The 20,056-nt window shown below is 38.0% G+C and overlaps 1 protein-coding gene across 3 annotated transcripts in view; it reads right to left on the bottom strand.

Annotated features, from left to right (window-relative positions):
* Positions 1–20,056, bottom strand: part of camk2a (calcium/calmodulin-dependent protein kinase II alpha) — a 71,862-nt gene that overhangs the window by 17,247 nt on the left and 34,559 nt on the right. For all 3 annotated transcript variants that reach the window (XM_048165537.1, XM_048165536.1, XM_048165538.1), the window contains 9 exons: positions 17,399–17,453; positions 16,680–16,745; positions 16,237–16,309; positions 14,665–14,767; positions 10,485–10,568; positions 7,854–7,948; positions 7,636–7,758; positions 7,300–7,383; positions 4,114–4,156 (listed from right to left, as the gene is read on the bottom strand). In XM_048165537.1, coding sequence (XP_048021494.1) covers positions 4,114–4,156; positions 7,300–7,383; positions 7,636–7,758; positions 7,854–7,948; positions 10,485–10,568; positions 14,665–14,767; positions 16,237–16,309; positions 16,680–16,745; positions 17,399–17,453 — 726 coding nt within the window. The remainder of the gene's footprint in view (positions 1–4,113; positions 4,157–7,299; positions 7,384–7,635; positions 7,759–7,853; positions 7,949–10,484; positions 10,569–14,664; positions 14,768–16,236; positions 16,310–16,679; positions 16,746–17,398; positions 17,454–20,056) is intronic.

Raw genomic sequence — 20,056 nt, 5'->3', positions numbered from 1 at the left:
GTTCTAAATGTGCTTTTCTGTTAAATTTGTACTTAGTTTAGTTTAGACCATAATTAAACACAGGAATAAACTGTATGTGGGATTTGAAACTCCATCATCTAGAGCAGTGAAACTCCCTGTATCTTTGTCATTTATTTGTTTTTTAACTTCTAAATGATCGTGAGATTTTCATGAGTGTTGCCCAAGTAGCAGCTTATAGCATTTGGAGATAGAAAAACAGGCTCTGAATGTTCTGGATTTTTGAGGGGGTAGATGCCTGTTGCATTGTTCAGGGACAGGTGTGAATGGTCTTGAACATGATACTGTAAGTGCTCTGGGGGGATGCATGTGTTCTTTTAGTATGATAAGTAGAGAGCATAATAGGCCAGCCAGACAGTATTGTTTGAATGTAGTAGTGGAATTTTGATTAGTATTTGCATTGAAATGATAATACTTTGATGGATAATACTTAGATCTCTACCCTCGACACATGATCTACCACCCTGTCTATTCTTTCAGTTTATCTACTACAATATAAGACCCATTTGTATTATTCACTTATTAATTTTTTTGACCTTTTCCATTTCAGAATGCCAAGATGTCATCGGACCACCCCCCACTGGATATATGCAAAGACATGATTGCACATTTCCAATGAAGAGAGGACGCTGTAGACACTGCAATAATGGACACACAAATACACTGTAGCAAGTGCAATTGAAAAGAACTTAGGGACAGTCTTAGGGACTATCACTGTAAAACACAGACTTCATTCAAACCACATTGAAAGTGATAGAAGAAAAAAAAATTTTTTTTTTAAATACAATTTTTTTCAATATTTTTATTAATAAATGCTTATTCATAAAAAATATGATTGTTGCGTGATTATTACTCATGATATATTCTGTTATGGGGCTATGTAAGCAATCAACCCTGCAAATTAATGCTTAAATGCTCTGTATATCTGTTCAGACAAAGTGAGTACAAATACAGAAATTCTGCTCTTAACTAGGCCCAACGTTGCAATATTACAACATTTCCCTAAAAACGTACTAAAAAGTAATTTTTGCTCTTTTTTTTTCTATATTTGGGTTTTACAGGGATACAGCACTAGCCTTGAGTACCTTATTGCTGTTTTTTATAAAACAGTTACCACACAATACAAATATTAAAGCCAAAAATATGTATCAATGCAACTTTCATGAAGTAAACTTTCACTAAAGCCTTGCTTCCGCCAGAAAAAATAGTCCCTGACTATGAACAGCAACAGAAGTTACATTATTACGCCATTAGATGGCGGCAAACACTGTCTTTATGAGTGTGTCAGTCAGTAGCAAAGACTTTTACATTGAAAAGACTGAATTGTTGTGAACACGGAACAAGACGCAACTGACAAATGCTTTGACTAGCGCTGTCAGTCACGGGAAAACCCCTTAACTGTTAAAAGGACAAGATAATACATCAGACATTTAAACAGATTTTTTATTATGAACATAGGACTGACCTGAAGGGAAATGCTAAATCTGAATGCAGGTAATAAACTCGTTCACTCGATCTCTCTCACAATACTCTTCTACATAATAAGTACTTGTACAATAATAACTTGTGCACTATTCTATGACGTTTTTAAGTATAAATAGTGCGAGTAGTGCGTTCACATAGAAAATTCCAAAAAGAAAAAGTGCACTTTAAATACCCGGATGATGCACTAAATTAACGGAAAAAACGAAGTGTGGAATGTTGGACACTTTGTGCACTCGACTGTCGCAGCTTTAATTACGTAGAGGAGGGGAAGGGAGGATCGGACTCCGTTGTTAAATGACAAAATAACCTTATACAGTACAATTCACGCACTACATGGATGAGTGCATAGTGCACAAGTACATAGTACATGAGTGCATAGTGTATAGTGCGTCATTTGGGACGCAACTACAGTTTATGTTGCTAAGAGTGGTTACTAAGGGTGTTGTGTAGTGAGAACCGTTGGGTGAAGCGGTCGTGTTTTATCATGAATAAACACAGCTATTGACCAATCAGAATCAAGGACAGGAACTAACTGTTTTATAAATACATATATATATACACACACATATATTTGTAAACAAACTTTTATGTTAGATGCAATTAATTGCGATTAATCGATTTGACAGCACTAATTTATTTCTTTTTTTTTATTTTATACTTATTATAACTAATGGGGTTGTTATTCAATAATTCCAGAGTTAGATGTACATTGATTTTTTATTAAAACATATAGGCCAATTGAGTGAAATAATTCAATTTCAAATCACAGTGTTGCTATTATGACATATCTTTAATTAAAACATGGGTGATTAAATATTATATACAGTGGGTACGGAAAGTATTCAGATTCCCTTAAATTTTTCACTCTTTGTTATACTGCTAAAATTTGCTAAAATTATTTAAGTTCATTTTTTTCCTCATGTCTCTGAGCTCTTCAGGCAGTTCCTGTTGACCTCATGATTCTCATTTGCTCTGACATGCACTGTAAGCTGTAAGGTCTTATATAGACAGGTGTGTGGCTTTCCTAATCAAGTCCAATCAGTATAATCAAACACAGCTGGACTCAAATGAAGGTGTAGAATCATCTCAAGGATGATCAGAAGAAATGGACAGCACCTGAGTTAAATATATGAGTGTCACAGCAAAGGGTCTGAATACTTAGGACCATGTGATATTTCAGTTTTTCTTTTTTAATAAATCTGCAAAAATGTCAACAATTCTGTGTTTTTCTGTCAATATGGGGTGCTGTGTGTACATTAATGAGGAAAAAAATGAACTTAAAATATTTTAGCAAATGGCTACAATATAACAAAGAGTGAAAAATTTAAGGGGGTCTGAATACTTTCCGTACCCACTGTATATATTCCTATACTTTTATTTCAGTCATTGAATAAATGTACTTTAAGATGAATCTCTTTTACTGTGATTCTGCCTTGTCTGTCATCAGTTATTCAATTATTCATATAAATTGTCAAAATATAATTTTAAATAGAATAGTTGATTTAGTATTTTACATTAATGACACTTTAAAACATATAAATATTAATAAGAACACCATTAATGCATTCTGTAAATGTTTAGCCAGGGGGGTTTCTTGCACTAGTTGTGGAATATTTTTACATTTTATGCAATAATAAATAAATAAGCAATAAATAAACTGCATTTAATAGTAGTCTGACCTTCATTCCTTTATTTATGGCTATGACATAAACAGACAGACAAAAGATGCAGTAGAAAATATGCAGTTTCCTGGGAAATCCGTTGAAACGTTGTTCATTAATAAACTGATCTTTGAAGCAGCAGTGGCAGTGTGCCGATTTTTTTTTAATATCTTTTATTATGTACTCGCTCATTACTCGCTCGTTTATTTGTTATGTACACGCTAGGGTAAACGTAAACATTGTTATCAGCATGATGTATACGCACAGCCAGATGTCTCTGATAGTGTACGCTCTTAATATTCAGCATCAGCAATATTATTGATCAACTGAGCTGGACGATGTTTTCTGCAGAGCTGCTTTATAGATGAACTGAACTCATTTCATAATTGATGATCTTTACAGTTATTGAACTGAACTGAATCAACACTGAACTGACTTCAGCTGAACAATGAAACTGAACAATGCTTCACAGCAGAACTGAATCATTGATCATTATTTTCCTGTTATCACTGTACAACTGCTTTGAAGTAATTTGTATTGTATAGAGCGCTATATAAATAAAGGTGACTTAACTCACAATACCTTCACTGTATTAGAAATGCAATTGAAAATGCAAGTTTCTTTCAAGCTTGATCTTGGCAGCATTGTTCAGCCTGTTTGGATAGTTACTACCTTCCTCTAGCGTCTTGGCCAGTTCTTGGACTGTGTTTGATCGGATGACATGGCTTGGACAGAAATGCTTGCAAATGTTCAGACTCATAAGCATCAGCCATCTTTCAGTAGTGCACCTCCAACACAAGCATTTTCAAGCATCTGTACAAACCTTCACTGCAACGTTAATCAACACAATTCCAGTGTATGATAGAGTGGTTCCTGATCATGACAGACTCATACAGATTTGCACAAAGGGTTGAAATGAAAACAGTAGAAATATAATAATTAAAGTCACCTGAGAAGTTTCTGGTGGCCAGCATAGTAGTGAGAATAGCACCCTGAAGACAAAAAACACAGAGGAAATTTTAGCATATGTTTCTCAGTAACAGCGGTGTATTGTTATCAGAGTGTACAGTGGCAAGAAAAAGTAAGCGAACCACTTGCAGAATCTGTGAAAATGTGAATAATAAATAATAAAATAAGAGGGGTCATACAAAATGCATGTTATTTTTTATTTAGTACTGTCCTGAGTAAGATATTTTACATGAAAGATGTTTACATTTAGTTCACAAGACAAAACAATAGCTGAATTTATTAAAATAACCCCGTTCATAAGTATGTGAACCATTGATTCTCAATACTGTGTGTGGTCACCTGATGATCCACGACTGTTTTTGTGTTTTGTGATGGTTGTTCATGAGTCTCTTGTTTGTCCTGAGCAGTTAAACTGAGCTCTGTTCTTCAGAAAAATCCTCCAGCTCCTGCATCTTCTGCATATTTGAACCCTTTCCAGCAGTGACTGAATGATTTTGAGATCTGTGTTTTCACACTGAGGACAACTGAGGGACTCAAACTCAACTATTAAAAAAGGTTCAAACATTCACTGATGCTCCAGAAGGAAACACGATGCATTAAGAGTCGGGGTGTAAACTTTTGAACAGGATGAAGTGTCGAAGTGTTTTCTTATTTTGTTTAAATATCATTGTTTTTCATTTAGTACTTGCTTTCGGAAGCAAGAGAAGATACTTGCATGTTTTCCGGAAAAAAAATGAAATACAATTTACCTTGATATTTGAATTCAAAAGTTTTCACCCCTCGGCTCTTCATGCATCGGGTTTTCCTTCTGGAGCATCAGTGAATGTTTGAACCTTTTTTAATAGTTGAGTTTGAGTCCCTCAGTTGTCCTCAGTGTGAAAAGACGGATCTCGAAATCATTCAGTCACTGCTGGAAAGGGTTCAAATATGCAAAAATGCTTGAAAACTGCTGAATCTGCAGGAGCTGGAGGATTTTTCTGAAGAACAGAGCTCAGTTTAACTGCTCAGGACAAACAAGAGACTCATGAACAACATCACAAAACACACAAACAGTCGTGGATCATCAGGTGACCACACACAGTATTGAGAATCAATGGTTCACATACTTGTGAATGGGGTTATTTTAATAAATTCAGATATTTTTTGTCTTGTGAACTAAATGCAAACATCTTTTACGTAAAATATCTTACTCAGGACAGTACTAAATAAAAAATAACATGCATTTTGTATGATCTCTCTTATTTTATTAAAATTATTCACATTTTCACAGATTCTGCAAGTGGTTCACATACTTTTTCTTGTCACTGTACAAGTCCCCCTCAATAATTAGAAATGGCCAAATTGTCGCCCCCAGTTTCTGAATTTCTTGACATCACTTCATTACGCAGTGCTCTGTATGTTGTTAGGATGAAAAAAAGGTTTAAAAGTTACATTTTTAGTCTGGTCTGCCTCAGCGGTCCAGCATCGCTCGTCAATGTCAAAATGATTGAGATGGCCAATCAAATCAAAGTAGGCGGGGTTTATTGTTTACAGAAGCAGAACGTGAATTCCAGCGTGAACCATCAGTTTAACGTTGAAAGTGAATGAGGTAAGATGTAAAAAGCAAAACATTTAAGACATGTTGCGATAGAAATGTTAAAAGCCTGACAGTAACATCAAGTGATGCAAACTACTTGACTTTTTTCTCAAATATGGCCATTTCACAAGATCATGTAATTCCAAACTGAGTGTGACGAGACAAGAAACGTTTTACATTTCAACTTCGACGAAAATTAAATTAGGCATACATATGTGCATATTTTAATGCAAAACCTATTTGCAGATAGTTCAAAAATGATTATTTCCCTACTAAAATTAGACCTCGAATTTCCTCCACTACGGTTTCTTTAGTATGCTTAATAAAAAATAAAAAAGGTCCCCTCCAATATTCAAGACATGGTTACGGCCTTCAGAATTTTATAGGGTTGGGTGATAAACGTTATCATATCGAGATCGTGATAAAAATTTACGTCAATAACGATAAGCTCTGGACATTTTTACTCAGTATGAATTGATCTAACAGCATATCACACAGCAGAAATAAACACGACAAAAGCTAGTCAGTGCATGTCGCTAATAAGTGATTTCTGCGTGTCTCTGTGTGAATGAACGGCGTGGTTTCGTCTGATACACAAACGTGACGCTCACTGTGTTTTCAGCGTCTGCCGTTTCTAAATATGAGGACATGAACACATGAACTTCATCTCCAGAGCTGCTCCGAGAGTCACTTTACAAGATTTTCACCGTTTAATCAAATACACACTGAAACTGAAAGATCTTCACGACAAACCGTCAAAATAAAAGTTCGATTTAACTTCAAGAAATGATGACAGAAATATATCACTAATGTATACTAAAATGTACTTCTCAAAGAAATAATAATAAAATTAATCATAATATTTCTAAGGAATATCATACAACCAAGATATGTTTTTATCCATGTTTTAAATATCTGTTGTGCAGCATCTTACTTGACAAAAAGTAAAAATGCAATGTTTTGTTGTAAATTAATTGTTATATTTTCATTTGATTACACGGAATTCCCAAAAAATAGAATAAAATGGAAAACACAGAATTTAGTGAAAAATAAAATGATTTCATGGGGCCTTAAATTAAAAGGTAGCCAGTCTGTGGAGTTTTATTTTGAATAAATGTTTACATTCATTCTCAAGGTCTAACAAATATATGGAAAGCATCTCCTTCCACATTAATAGTAAATGAAGATTGTGATAAATATCGATATTGTATGAAATTGAAAAAAATATGGTGATAATATTTTTGGCCATATCGCCCAGCCCTATTTATGAATTGGCTCCCTTTTAATTCGTAAGTAGGAACTTGAATGGAATTGGCCCCACAGGAAGTTGAAATGGAATGACAAGAAGAATATAAACAAATAAACACAGGTAATATGATTCCAAATGGCCTAGTTTTCACCCAACATGTATTAAAGTGAGGCGTGTGACTCGGGGAACAATGTTTATAGTTGATGGAACACATGTGGGGTTTAAACCTGCTACCTTTCAGGTATCAATCGAGATCTTTACATGCTGCGTATCTTTCTAAACAGAGTCAATGCAACCTCACAGCCTTATATATACAGAGTCAATACAGCCTCACAGCTTACCTTGAGCTTCCTTCTGGCATTGAACTTCTTCAAACATTCAACAGTCTCCTGTCTATGCATGCAAGATGCAACAGTGGAGCGATGCTAAAAGCAAAAAGAGGCAAGGGAAAAGTTAGCTTTGCAGAACATGCAATCTCAACATTGAATTAATCATCCAATAAACATTCCCTTCAGACCTCTGTGGCTGTCCAATAGCTAAATCTGACTAAATTATTTAATTCCTTTGCTGACTTCAAATACTGTATACACAAGATCCAATTAAATAATATGTGAATGCATTAATTAGGCATTTTTCCCAAGTCACAATAAAAGATGCATGTAAGGAGCGAAACTCACTGAGATCCATGGGTGCTTGAGCGCCTCCGCAGCAGTGATGCGTTTGGCTGGGTTGATGGTCAGCATCTTATTAATGAGATCTTTAGCTTCAGGAGTGACTGTGTCCCACTCAGGTGAAGGAAACTGTGGGTGCAACAAAGTGATCCAAGTATGAATCAGACACACATCATTATTTCTGGAGTTACCATCAGAATTATATGAAGGATGCTTTAACTGACATCATAGGCGCCAGCTTTAATTTGCTGATAGAGTCTATGTTGGTCTTCATCCCAAAAGGGGGGGTATCCAACAAGCAGGATGTAGAGAATCACACCTAAAGAGGAAATTAAGATGGATGAGGTGAGCGAGAAGAATACTCTGTTAACAAAAGAACTTTTAGCTTTAATCCATGCAATATTGGTGCTATTGAGCAAGGCACTTCATATAAGGTATAAGAAGAGACCAAGGAGTGTTGTAACTTTTTTTTTTTTTTTTTTTACTTGTTGAGCATTTAACATCTGCATTAATAGAGTGTTGGTCCTCTCAAACAGCATAAGGCATCTTATTGTGACTGTTTCATCAGTGCATATACAACTAAAATATATCTTAAAAAAAAAAAAAGGTTCCAAAAGGGCGTTTTTGTAACAATGCCAAAGAAGAACCATTTTGGGTTCCCCAAAGAATCGTTCAGCGAATAGTTATTAAAAGAACTTCTTTTTTTCCTTAGTGGAAAGAACATCTTAATAACCTAAATAACCTTTTTCCACTGAATCTTGTATGCAAGGAATAGGTTCCATGGATGTTAAAGGTTCTATGTGGATTCCTATATTCCAATAAAGAACCTTTATTTTTAAGAGTGTGTGTTTCATTTAATGTTTAATGTTAATGTTCATTTTAAATGTTGAATATTTTAATGTAATAACTGTCCTTCTGTAAAATACAAGTATGCAAGACTTTCTCAATTATTTAGTGTGCTTAAACCTGCACCTGCAAGCTCACGTTCATCTGCCTCCACTTTACCACATCTCAACATTCAATCAACAACCAATGCACAGAACCAAGTCCCTGCCCTACATTTTTCTTTTTCAATAAGCTGTTACACTCAGATGAACATTAAAGGGGATATATTATGCCCCCTTTCACAAGATGTAATATTAGTCTCTGGTGTCTCCAGAATGTGTCTGTGAAGTTTCAGCTCAAAATATTTTGAGCTCAAAAATATTACATCTTGTGAAAGGGGGCATAATATGTCCCCTTTAATGTTCATCTGAGTGTAACAGCTTATTGAAAAAGAAAAATGTAGGGCAGGGACATGGTTTAAGCACACTAAATAATTGAGGAAGTCTTGCATACTTGTATTTTACAGAAGGACAGTCATTTATTATAGCTTGTCAAATTTGCCCCTATTTGGGTGTTTTTGTGTGTGTCCCTTTAAATGCAAATGAGCTGCTGCTCCCGCCCCCTTTCCAGAAGAGGGCGGAGCTTTAACAGCTCAACAACAACAAAGCTGGAGAATCTCACGCAGCCAAAATGAGGATTGTCAGTAACGGTGTTCAGCCTTACATTGTTCAAACCGGAGTCGACACTGATGGAGAGACTCAGGAAGAAGTTACAACTTTTAGACGTTTCTGAATGGTTAGTGGATAAATTTATGTAGTTGCTGTGGAGTTGATTCAACTCATTGACTAGCATGTGCCGTCATGTTCATCTTTTGTGCAAATCCAGCATTGAATTGAGCCTCGTTTGTGAAGCAGTCCATGGCCCCGCCCCCTTTGTTGTGTGTTCTTGGGGGTGGGGTATATGTAAATTTTAGGGTTTGTGATGTCACTAACCCGGGAAGAAGCCCCTACCAGCCGTTTGTTGTAATCCTTAAAAAGTGATTTCAGTAAAAAAAAAAAAATCTCCCTCTGCATTGAACTTTGAGCGTCGTAACTTTGCAGATGTTGTTTATGCTCAAACAGCAACATTACACACTAACTTAAGTTAAAAAAGTTAAATCATAATCAACCACCCCTTTAAAATCTGGAAGAATTTCTCACCACTTCCATTTCATCGCAATTTTAAAGGTGCATTATGTAGAATTCAGAATCTCTTGTTTTTAGTGACAACCAAATCAGTGACGAATAACGTTCAAGAGACTGAATATGATTCAAGGCCCTGATAAGTGGTCTGTGAGTTTGTCTTTTTCATTCTTCACTTAGGGGTAAAAAGAAGTTTGAAATCCTTTGGCTGTGATATACTGTTAGTGAACATCCAGACACTGTCCACACTGCTGACAGCGACGTTTAGATAAATATGTAATTATGTGCTGCACGCTTTCCTCTCAATAACAAAGTAAACAGAACAAAAATGACAGTGGTGAGAAAACAGCAGTTCAGAAAGCATCTGATCATAGCGATGTGGATGTGTTTGCACCAGCTCTGTAATTCACTGGCATCAGATGAGGTAATTTACACTGTTAAGATAGTTTGATTATAGACTATATTTGGCTCTCCAGTGCTGGAACAGGGCTAAAACAAAGTGTGGAGATAGATCTGGCTATGCGTCATTGTAGTTGACCTCGCAGAATCATTATAGATATATCATTAGATCATAATAGAATATTATCTTACTGTTGTACACTGTTGTCGCTGTAAAGGATAAAAAAAGCTGTGAACTAGAGCGATACAGAGACCAAAAGACATTCAGCTAAGGTTACAGAAGTGCAAGTCAAAATTCGCTGCATTTTGACCTTCAAAGATTAAACAGGTCATAAACACGTCAAAGTGAATGTGGCATTGCAATGCAACACACTGCAATGAATGCTTCAGTACCATACAGCATCATCATGCATCTGTTCAGTGTTTGATGCAAAAATATGAGACACTAACCACATGCCCACAGATCTACAGCTTTTCCATAAGGGTCCTTCCGTAAGACTTCAGGGGACAGGTAACCAGGAGTGCCAGCAAACCCTGATGACAGAAAAAAAAAAAAACATTCATAACCTTTATTTAAGCCTATATTTGAGATAGTCAGCATCATGCCCTTTCAAACTGGGGCCACAAGAAAATTGTGGATTGTCAAATTATACACTTCAAAGCAGAACACATTTGGAACCTGGTCCCCTTTGGAACAAACCATTCAGTCTTAGAAACCCACATTATGCACTGCATATTCATACTGTATATTGTACATACAGTATGTATACTGAATAATAAAATGTGTATTTAGTGACCTCATTTTCTGCCGCTCTTTGTTGGTTATTTTCTTTTTTTATGTGCAAAGCTGTTTCTGTTGCATTTGTGTTCTCCATCACCTTGTGGAATATCTTGTTTATTAGAGTAAAAACTGGTTCAAAGATGCCTTCCTCAACTCTCCCTTCATCATCCCTGCTGCAGTGCACACATATATTACATAAGGATGTTTTCTCCCCATTATGTTTGTCATGATTTTGATTGATTTGCTATGTTTTTTTTTTCATTTCTATTATTTTGTAGTTATGTCTGTTCCGGATTCTTGTGTATTTGTAGTCATGTTGTAGTTTTTTTGGTTTTTTTTTTGGATTGCCCTGTTATTGATTCCAGGTGTGTCTTGTTCTGCCTTTATATACCTCAGTGTTCCCTTGTTCCTGGTCAGTTGTACAATGTCCTCCCATGGATGTTGCATGTGTTTGTGTTCTTTTCTGTTTTTCCCCCGTATTCCTTGGTTTCCTTGTTTGCTTGGTTTTCACATGTTTGTATGTTTCTTTGTTTGGTTATTAGTTTATTAGATCAATGCACCGTTCCGGTCTCAACGCTCCCTAGTCTGGTGATTCTGGTGGTATTTCCCTTATCTATGTCTGTTTGTTCTGAAAATCCAGCTGGTTGTTGGGCCATGCTTCATCTGCCTGAGTCACTAACCCTTCTCGACTCTCTGGCCTGACCGGCTTGACCACGGTTGTTGGGTCTGCCCAGCCTTCAATGGTTGATAAACTTGGACTTATGACTATTTGGCTCCACTACATGCATCAGGGTCCATCAGTCCTCCTTGGCCTTTTGTCCAGTCAGCTCCACCGTGGCTCGTCGCTCCCTTGACTCCGCCGTGGTCTGTCATCCCAGCAGCTCCATTCGACTCCCTTGACTGCCTTGTTCAGTCATTGATCTGGTTCCACCACAGATGTATGGGATTCCGGCTACATCACCCTTCACCTCTTTGGCTTCACTGAGCTTCTCCTTCCTGCCAGCTCTGCTTTTGTCCTTGCTCCCACTGATGTTGCCTTGGCCCTCTGATTTCTTGGGTTCCACTGGGCCTGCAGTTTCACTCTGGCTGTGCATCCCTTTGTCTTCAGCTGGGTCTTTAGTAATCAGGATGTCTTGGTGATCTTTCGGTCCCCTGGCTCTGCCTTGATCCATACCCCAGGGGGACAAACAAGGGGGATAGTCCTGCCGGCTCCACCATGGCCTTCAGCTCTGTGTCGGCACCTTGTTTGTCTGGTTCGGTTATGGCTTCTGGTTATTGGCTCTGCCCTGGCTCTTGTATTCATGCTGGATTCTGGTCCTGCAACCCAGTTGTGACAGAATAACGGACCTAATATAGATCTAGTGACAGTGAAGATTCTCCTCCTCTCACAGGGGAGCCAGCCCCTCGAGAGACACACGCAGGCTTTCCTGGACTTGTACCCTTTTGTGAAATACGATGATGACAGCCTGTGTGTGCGGGCAGGTCTCAGTGTGAAGACTAGAGCGTGACTGCCAGAGATGGACCTCGAGGGATGTTTTGGGAGTATGTAGACCGGGTACTCCTATGCAACAGTTTCCCCTTTCCATTGGTAAGAGGGAGGAGAAAACAAGCGTGCCAGCCAAAGCCACCAGCCCAGCAATGGTGAAACCAGAGCCCACTTCAGATGCAGAGCCAGAACCCAAAACAATCAATACGCCACCATCAATGACTGAGCCAAGGATCGTCCTGAAGCCCGAGCCTGAAGAAACGTTTGACCAGGTGTGTGAGCCGGCAACATCGCCTGTGCCCCTGGGATTACTGGTGAAGTTTGAGGGGTTTAAGTGGAGCCCAAACACCTCTACAGCGGCTGATGGAGGTTTAATTGACTTGAAGTGATTGCATCCAGCCTGTTTTGTTTCCCTGCATCGTACCTGTTTCCCCAGTCTGCAATGATCTTTTAGAAATTGTGTTTCTGCCCTGCCTCCCACTCCCACCTCCTCTGCCTGTTTCGAGTCTGCCAAATATGAAATGTCTGCCTGTTCCGTGTCAGCCAAGAGAGTCATTCTAAAAATTATCTGCGTGAGAGTGGTAGAGTGGTATTTCTGAGAAATTTGTCTGTCCTGTGTCATCCTAAAATGTTTATTTGGAAATTCCTGTGTGCACTGCCCAGTTCTCCAGCCCCGCCTGCACTGTCTCCTCTCAGCCCTTCAGCTCCTCCTATGCTGGCTCCTCCTCCACGCTTGGGTGTGCCCTGTCCTTTGTGTTCGAAAGTCCAGCCCTGGAGTGTCAACCCACTAGCTCCGCCCAGAACTTCTGTGTCCATCACTCCATCTCGGCCCCTCGACTCCACCTGGGACCGTTGTCCCCTCGGCTCCACCGGGCTTCCTCGTCCCTCTGGCTCCACCTTGGTCAGTCATCACTCTGCCTGTTCTACGGACTTCCGGGCAGTAGCTACGCGTAATCCCCTCTCTTCTATGGCTCCTTTGGGCTCCTCCTTTCCTCCAACTCCGCCTAGGTCCTCGGGTTGCTCCGCCTTCGCCTCAGTCCTTCGGCAGCCTTGATCCATCTCAGTTGCTCATTTCAGCCCTCCAGGACCTTCAATGTCATCTGGTCGTGTCAGCTTTTCAGTTCCATCTGGGTCCTCATCACCATCGACTGGTTCCTCCCTCAAATTCACCTTGGGCTTTTGTCCTGGGACTGCGGCTGGGGGTTCCACCCTGGCTCCTCCTGCCTTTGCCTCCACCCTGATTCCTCCCACCTTTGTCTCCGCACTGGCCCTGCCTGACCTGTGTCCCTGCTCTGCATCCCCCACCTAAGCCCCCTCCCTCCCTCTTCTGTTGGACTCTGTTTTTGTGGACGTTATGAAGGCGGATAATGTAAAGGATAATTTAACGGATAATCTGGTTTTGGTTCTGTTTAGGGTGGGTTTGTCATGTATTTTTAGTTCTGTGACCTATTTTTCAGTTTGTTTCGTTGGTTGTGCATTGATTATGTCTTACACCTGTGATTCATTTCATTAATTGGTTTGTTTTTTAGTATTTAAGCCCTCTGTTTGGTTCTGTTCAGTTGTCCGTTATTATCATGCTTAACCTGGTTGTTCTGTTCCATATCCTGTGAGTTTACTGTGCCTTTTGTTTTGAGTTGTTTGTTTAATAAAGACTTTCACTGCCAGAGATTAGATTCAGCACTTTTTGTTAAATGATTGCAACCCAGTTGTGACAGATACATTGTATTACTCTGACATATCTGGTACTCAATAAAATTCCATATTCAGGTACAGTAAAGCCTATTTATTGACAAGCCAGCAGCAGGTAAGGTCACCAACCCCAACAGGCACTGAAAAATTAAGTGACAGCCAAAAACCTAGCTGAAACAGGTTAAAGCACTGCCTTATGGTCATAATATGTATACCCTAAAAACGACCTTCCATTGTGACTGAATCAAGAGAAGATGACAAGAGAAACAAGTCAGGCTTGCAGAGTAACCATATGTAATTGCAACCTTGAAGACAGAAATCTGTACGAGATGGTGTTGAGGCCCAATGATATGCACGTCAAAACACCCCCCCAGATGGGCAGGATCAAGTGTTTAAGTGACTAATATGAAAGAGAAAACAAATTCATATTGTTTTTATTATTCTCCTACATTTACATGTAATTGTGTCAAATGCATGAAGATTCAAATCAGCACCAAAATAGGTGCAAATATTCAAAAGAAAAAAAAAAAAAATAGAAAAAGTGAATAGAACGGCATAGCAATTCATATTCTTAATATTATGTGAAGACAGATTTGTAGTGTTAATCAATGTTTTTTTTTTTTTTTTGGAATTTCTATATTAATGCTGTTTGGTGGTAATAAATGAGTCATTACCAAACCAGGCCTGTTGGTCCCCTTCAACCTCAATGGCAAGGCCAAAGTCTGCCAACTTCACAGCTGCCCCTTTCGATTTGGAAGCCAGAAGCAGGTTCTCTGGCTAGAAACATGAAAACAAATGGGACAAAAAAGAAAAATATTAAAAGTGCTAATGAAAGTTTAGTTGTTGTTTTTTTCTTTCAACATATTAGAACATACATATTGGAGTGGCATTTCACTAAAATTAATTAATAAAAGGCAAAAACAATTATATTCTCTTTGAGTCGATTCTGTAAATTGCGTTGCCTTGATGTTATTAGCTTTCGATACTATCGATCATGGTATCTTAACATCACTATATGAGCAACTCAGAACACTAGGTCACTCTATTCGGCAAGTTTGTTGACATTTAACACAGTGTGTGTTGTTTCAGTCACACCTGTGCTTTGTAAATGGCTAGTCATATCAATTGTACTGCCATGTGTACTGTATTTGGTTCTAGTGTTGAGCAATATCTGCAGAGCAGTAACTGTTCTGTCAATGACCGTTGCTGTTATAATTGACCGTAAATTCCCAGACCAAACACTTAAACGTCACTCTGGCTTCTTTACCACGCCCAGTTGGAGACAGCACAATCAAAAGTTTATAAGATTATAAGGTCAAAGTTTATAAGCAGTTTTTTTTTCTTAACCACTATTCATAAAATGATCCTTGTGAGACCCCCAACCTGCTGAGTCTTGGCTGCTTTAGTTGACTGCAAATTTCAAGTGTTTTATAATTAAATTTTTTGCTATTTCTGGTTTCCTGGTGTTTGTTTTCTAGAGTGGTCAGAGCTTCTGAAATTAGCATGAGTCGTACTGAAGAAAAAAAAATCCTCTGCGATAAAAATGAGCCACGTGTGGGATCTCACTGCATGGCTCTCACTCCCAGTGTGAATGTGTTAACCTGTTAAATAATGCCACTAAAATGAAAACGCACTGCTTATGCAGTATACTGTATGTGAAATAGTTGTTACGTCTCTGAACAGTGACATCAGTTGATATATTGCTACCTACACACTGACAGAACATTTGAGAGCATTTAGATTAGCCGCTTGATTAATTGTTAAAAGATTGTATAAAATCAATTCAAACAGGCACATGATCTTACTCCTAAATGACAGTGATTCTGCTGTCTATTAAACCGATCACAAAGAACATTCAGATCTGAGCCAGAGAGAGCAATTATCATGTATCGTATGAACCAGCTTCACAGACAGTCTTTTTATACATTATTTCTGTTACAATAATTCAAATTATTACAAGTACTGGATAAATGGTTATAGTTCTGATATAAACACTGATGTCTACGGTAGCGATCAAAATAGAGCAAATCAGCTTTTGAAAGTAACTTGATGCTTCAAATAAAGATTGTGTCAATTACATCATTACGCCAGTAGGTGGTGACAAGTGACTGTTAAAAATGTATTTGTCATTGAATCATTCATTCAAGAGATTCATTCATATACGCTGATTTAACAAGTAATTAAACAAGTGAAGGCCCATTACGAGTGCTAATGACAGACAATTAAGGTCAATCATTATAAAATACCTTTAAGTCTCTGTGCACGACACCCATCTGATGGCAATGAAGTACTGCCTCCAAAATCTGCTGTATGCAGTGGCTTTAGGCAAAAAAAAGAGAAAACTTTTACACAAATACACTGGAATATATTGGCCACACTGGACTTCAACACACGACCATGTGATGTATATAATGTCAAATGTACACATTACAGTTTTTTTGCTTTGCTTACTGTAAAAATAATAATGCTGCTTACTAAAGTAAATATTATGCAGTCTGATGAAAATGAAAAATAGCATTTTTGGCAAGTTATGCAAAACTTGTGAGTTATCTCGCTCTTGTTAAGGCAAGGAGACTTAACTTTGTACTAACTTAATTTAGTGTGTTTTTATGTATTTGCATATTTTACATTATTTGTGTAATGCTTTTATCCATAGAGTCCGTTTGTGTTATGCTGATAGCCCACCCACCTGGCATCTGCTTCGCTGTAATATTCCCTGGCAACAATGTCTTCAAACAGCTCACCACCCGTTACTCTGGACCAAACGACAAGAAACAGCAAGTAATGGCACTAGTTAAAGGATTATTTTACTTGAAACAGTAGTTTCTGCAATGTCATCTTAATATAACAAAATGTTGGGTAACACTTTATTTGAATGTGTCCTCATTACATGGTACATGTACTGCATTTACTATAATAATAACAGTAAAAAATGTCTAATTACAAGCAATTAACACTAAAAAAACCCAAACCCTATAGTAAGTACACGTTGTTAATATTACTCAGTACCAATACCAGTGTAATTAAACTGTAAAAAGTACATATTAAAATAAAGTGCCACCAAAAGCTGAAATTTGTTAGTTCTAATAAACTGTTAGATTGCCTGAAATCTAAGAAACACCGTTATACTTTTTAACTTCTGGCAATTGTAAGAAGACAATGGTTTTATGATGGTGTCACACAGTAAGTGCTATAATTATTTCAATATGAAGAGATCTATTGTATCCACCCTATACTATAGCAAAAAAAAAGTCTATTAGCTTTTCCCACATAAACTCTAGACAGAATTTAGCCATTTCTGAAAACAATTCATGCATTTACTCACTTGGGCCTTTTTTCGGCTGGTTTATAGTTTGTACAAAATTATTAGATGCTTTTTATCTGGTATGATTGGTCAGAGAAACTTACAAGTCAAAGATGAGGTAATGGTGGCCTTCCTCTGAGATGCTGTCATGGAGTCGCACTGGGGAAGGATTGACGGTTGTGGTTTGCATGGAATTGGAAAAAAAAGAGATAACATGATCATGAAGTCATTTTTGTTTCTTATGGTATTCTTACAGATATAGATTTTAGGATTGTTCTTCATGACAGATTGTGATTGTAAGACATTCACCTTTTAAGACATTTAGGGCAGGCATACACTGTGTAATATTAAGTGTTGTAGGAACTAAAACAGTGTGGAAATTGTTGATGCTCCCTCCTCTTGCTGAATTTATGGCACTTGTAAACAACCTTAAGTATAAAGGTCAGTAACTTCTCTGACTCCATGTTCAGTGCGATTGGCACCTCAACAGGAGGTACGGTCATGATACTTCATCCATTTTCCAAAATGTTTGTCAAGGGGATCAAGGGAATGCTGGAGCGTATCCCAGTGCCACAGGCAAGGATGGCAGACAATTTAATGTCCCCAACTGACCTGTTCTGCACGTCTTTAAATTGTGGGGAAACCCAAACCAACACAGAGAGAACATGTAAACTCAACTCAGAAAGGCCTCCTTGGCTCAGCGCTAGAAACCTTGTCTCCACCCTGTTTTGGTACTAAAACTAAAACTAAAAATTATTTTACACCGATCAGGCATAACATTATGAGCACTGACAGGTGAAGTGAATAACACTGATCATCTCTTCATCACGGCACCTGTTAGTGGGTGGATATATTAGGCAGCAAGTGAACATTTTGTCCTCAAAGTTGATGTTAGAAGCAGGAAAAATGGGCAAGCGTAAGGATTTGAGCAAGTTTGACAAGGACCAAATTGTGATGGCTAGACAACTGGGTCAGAGCATCTCCAAAACTGCAGCTCTTGTGGGTGTTCCTGGTCTGCAGTGGTCATTATCTATCAAAAGTGCTCCAAGGAAGGAACAGTGGTGAACCGGCGACAGGGTCATGGGCGGCCAAGACTCACATGGGGAGCGAATGCTGGCCTGTGTTGTCCGATTCAACAGACGAACTACTGTAGCTCAAATTGCTCAAGAAGTTAATGCTGGTTCTGATAGAAAGGTGTCAGAATACACAGTGCATCACAGTTTGTTGCATATGGGGCTGCATAGCTGCAGACTAGTCTGACTAAACTTGATGTGTTTTTTTGAGTGTCGTTGACTCTGTTTACATGGATCGCCTTTTAATAGTACAAGCTCTCCGTGGGCGTGGCCGCATTAGCGGATAATGAGGTGACTCACAAACGACTGACATTTCTCTCTTTTCAAACAGATTACATAAAAACAGGCTATTTGTTTCTGATTTTACTGACTTTATTTAAAACTTGACATTTCAACGTATCATGTTTGTGTGATAAGTATTCTCTAAATTACAGTTCATTTTCTGAGGAATATCATAATGGACTTCATTTAGAGAGAGATGGCAGATCACATATCTTGTTAGTTTTCTTTATTTTGCAAAAAAGCCACAACATTGTGTTTTTACTGTGAGTGTACACAAATAAAAGAAGACATTTCACAGTTTTGAATGATGTATAACTCTTATCTGTATTTCTGTCAGGACCACTATCGTCAAATATGATTGATAATGTATAGAGTTTGTATTGGCGGTATGGTTCTGTTCTGGCCAAGAACTCCCTGTGCATCCATGTAGCCTAGCATGGATAAGAGCAGGGAGAGCAGCAATAGGGTAAACAGAACAGAACCAACATATGCAGATATAATTAATGTTATAATTTAACATACACATATTTCAAGAATTAGTCTGATTCAAGGGAATCATAAGCCAAATCCTGACTGATGAGAGGAGGAGCTGGGGATGGAGGAGGGTAATAATTTTCTACTGAGAAATGCAATAGCTGCTGATAATACTGAGGAGCTTATATATGAATGCTGTGATAGGTGTCATATTCCAATAGGTTGACGCGAGTCACATGGGAGTCAGCTGATGCAAGCTTGACTGCCGTGACCTGCCAGAACTGACGCTAACGCTGGATGTCTAAAATCAACAGAGTATTTTGAGTCTCTTTTGCACTGGTAAAAAAAAAAAAAAGAGGTGGTATCGCCAGTGCGACCACCAACCCCAGGAAGTTAATAAAAAGCTGGATGACATGAGTTGCTAAATGGCATAATTCATTTTAAAATATATTGTATGGTTGAGAAATGCTGTAATACTGTTAAAGCTCTTTCTGATTATGCTATGTTAGCCACTAAACAAAATAGTGTTGTCTCTGAGGCATGGTACAAACATGGTACTCGCGGTGAATCAAGAAAACAAGAGATTCAAACAATAAGACTAACCGTGTTGAGCTATGTAAAAAAGATTAGTTTTCTGTAGATAAAGGTATCCAAACAGTTTCTTACCTGTCTAATAAAACACATAATATATTAAAGCATCTTTGTGGTTTCCATGGTTTATACGGAAGTGCTGTAAAACCGTAAATAGCACAGATATGACGTTACTGACAGGTGACGCAATGACACTTTATACTGATTAAAATTGCGCATTTCTCTGGATTTAAAAATCATTGGGAACATTTGGGATAATGCAAGTACACAAGTCAACAAAATATATAACATTTTTGGACATTTATTCCAAAAATCTTACATATTGTACCTTTAATATGTGTG

Source organism: Megalobrama amblycephala, linkage group LG18, assembly GCF_018812025.1.
Source record: "Megalobrama amblycephala isolate DHTTF-2021 linkage group LG18, ASM1881202v1, whole genome shotgun sequence".
Taxonomy (NCBI): Eukaryota; Metazoa; Chordata; class Actinopteri; order Cypriniformes; family Xenocyprididae; genus Megalobrama; species Megalobrama amblycephala.
The sequence above is the reverse complement of the archived record's forward strand: the minus strand, read 5'-3'. Positions and strand labels throughout refer to the sequence as shown.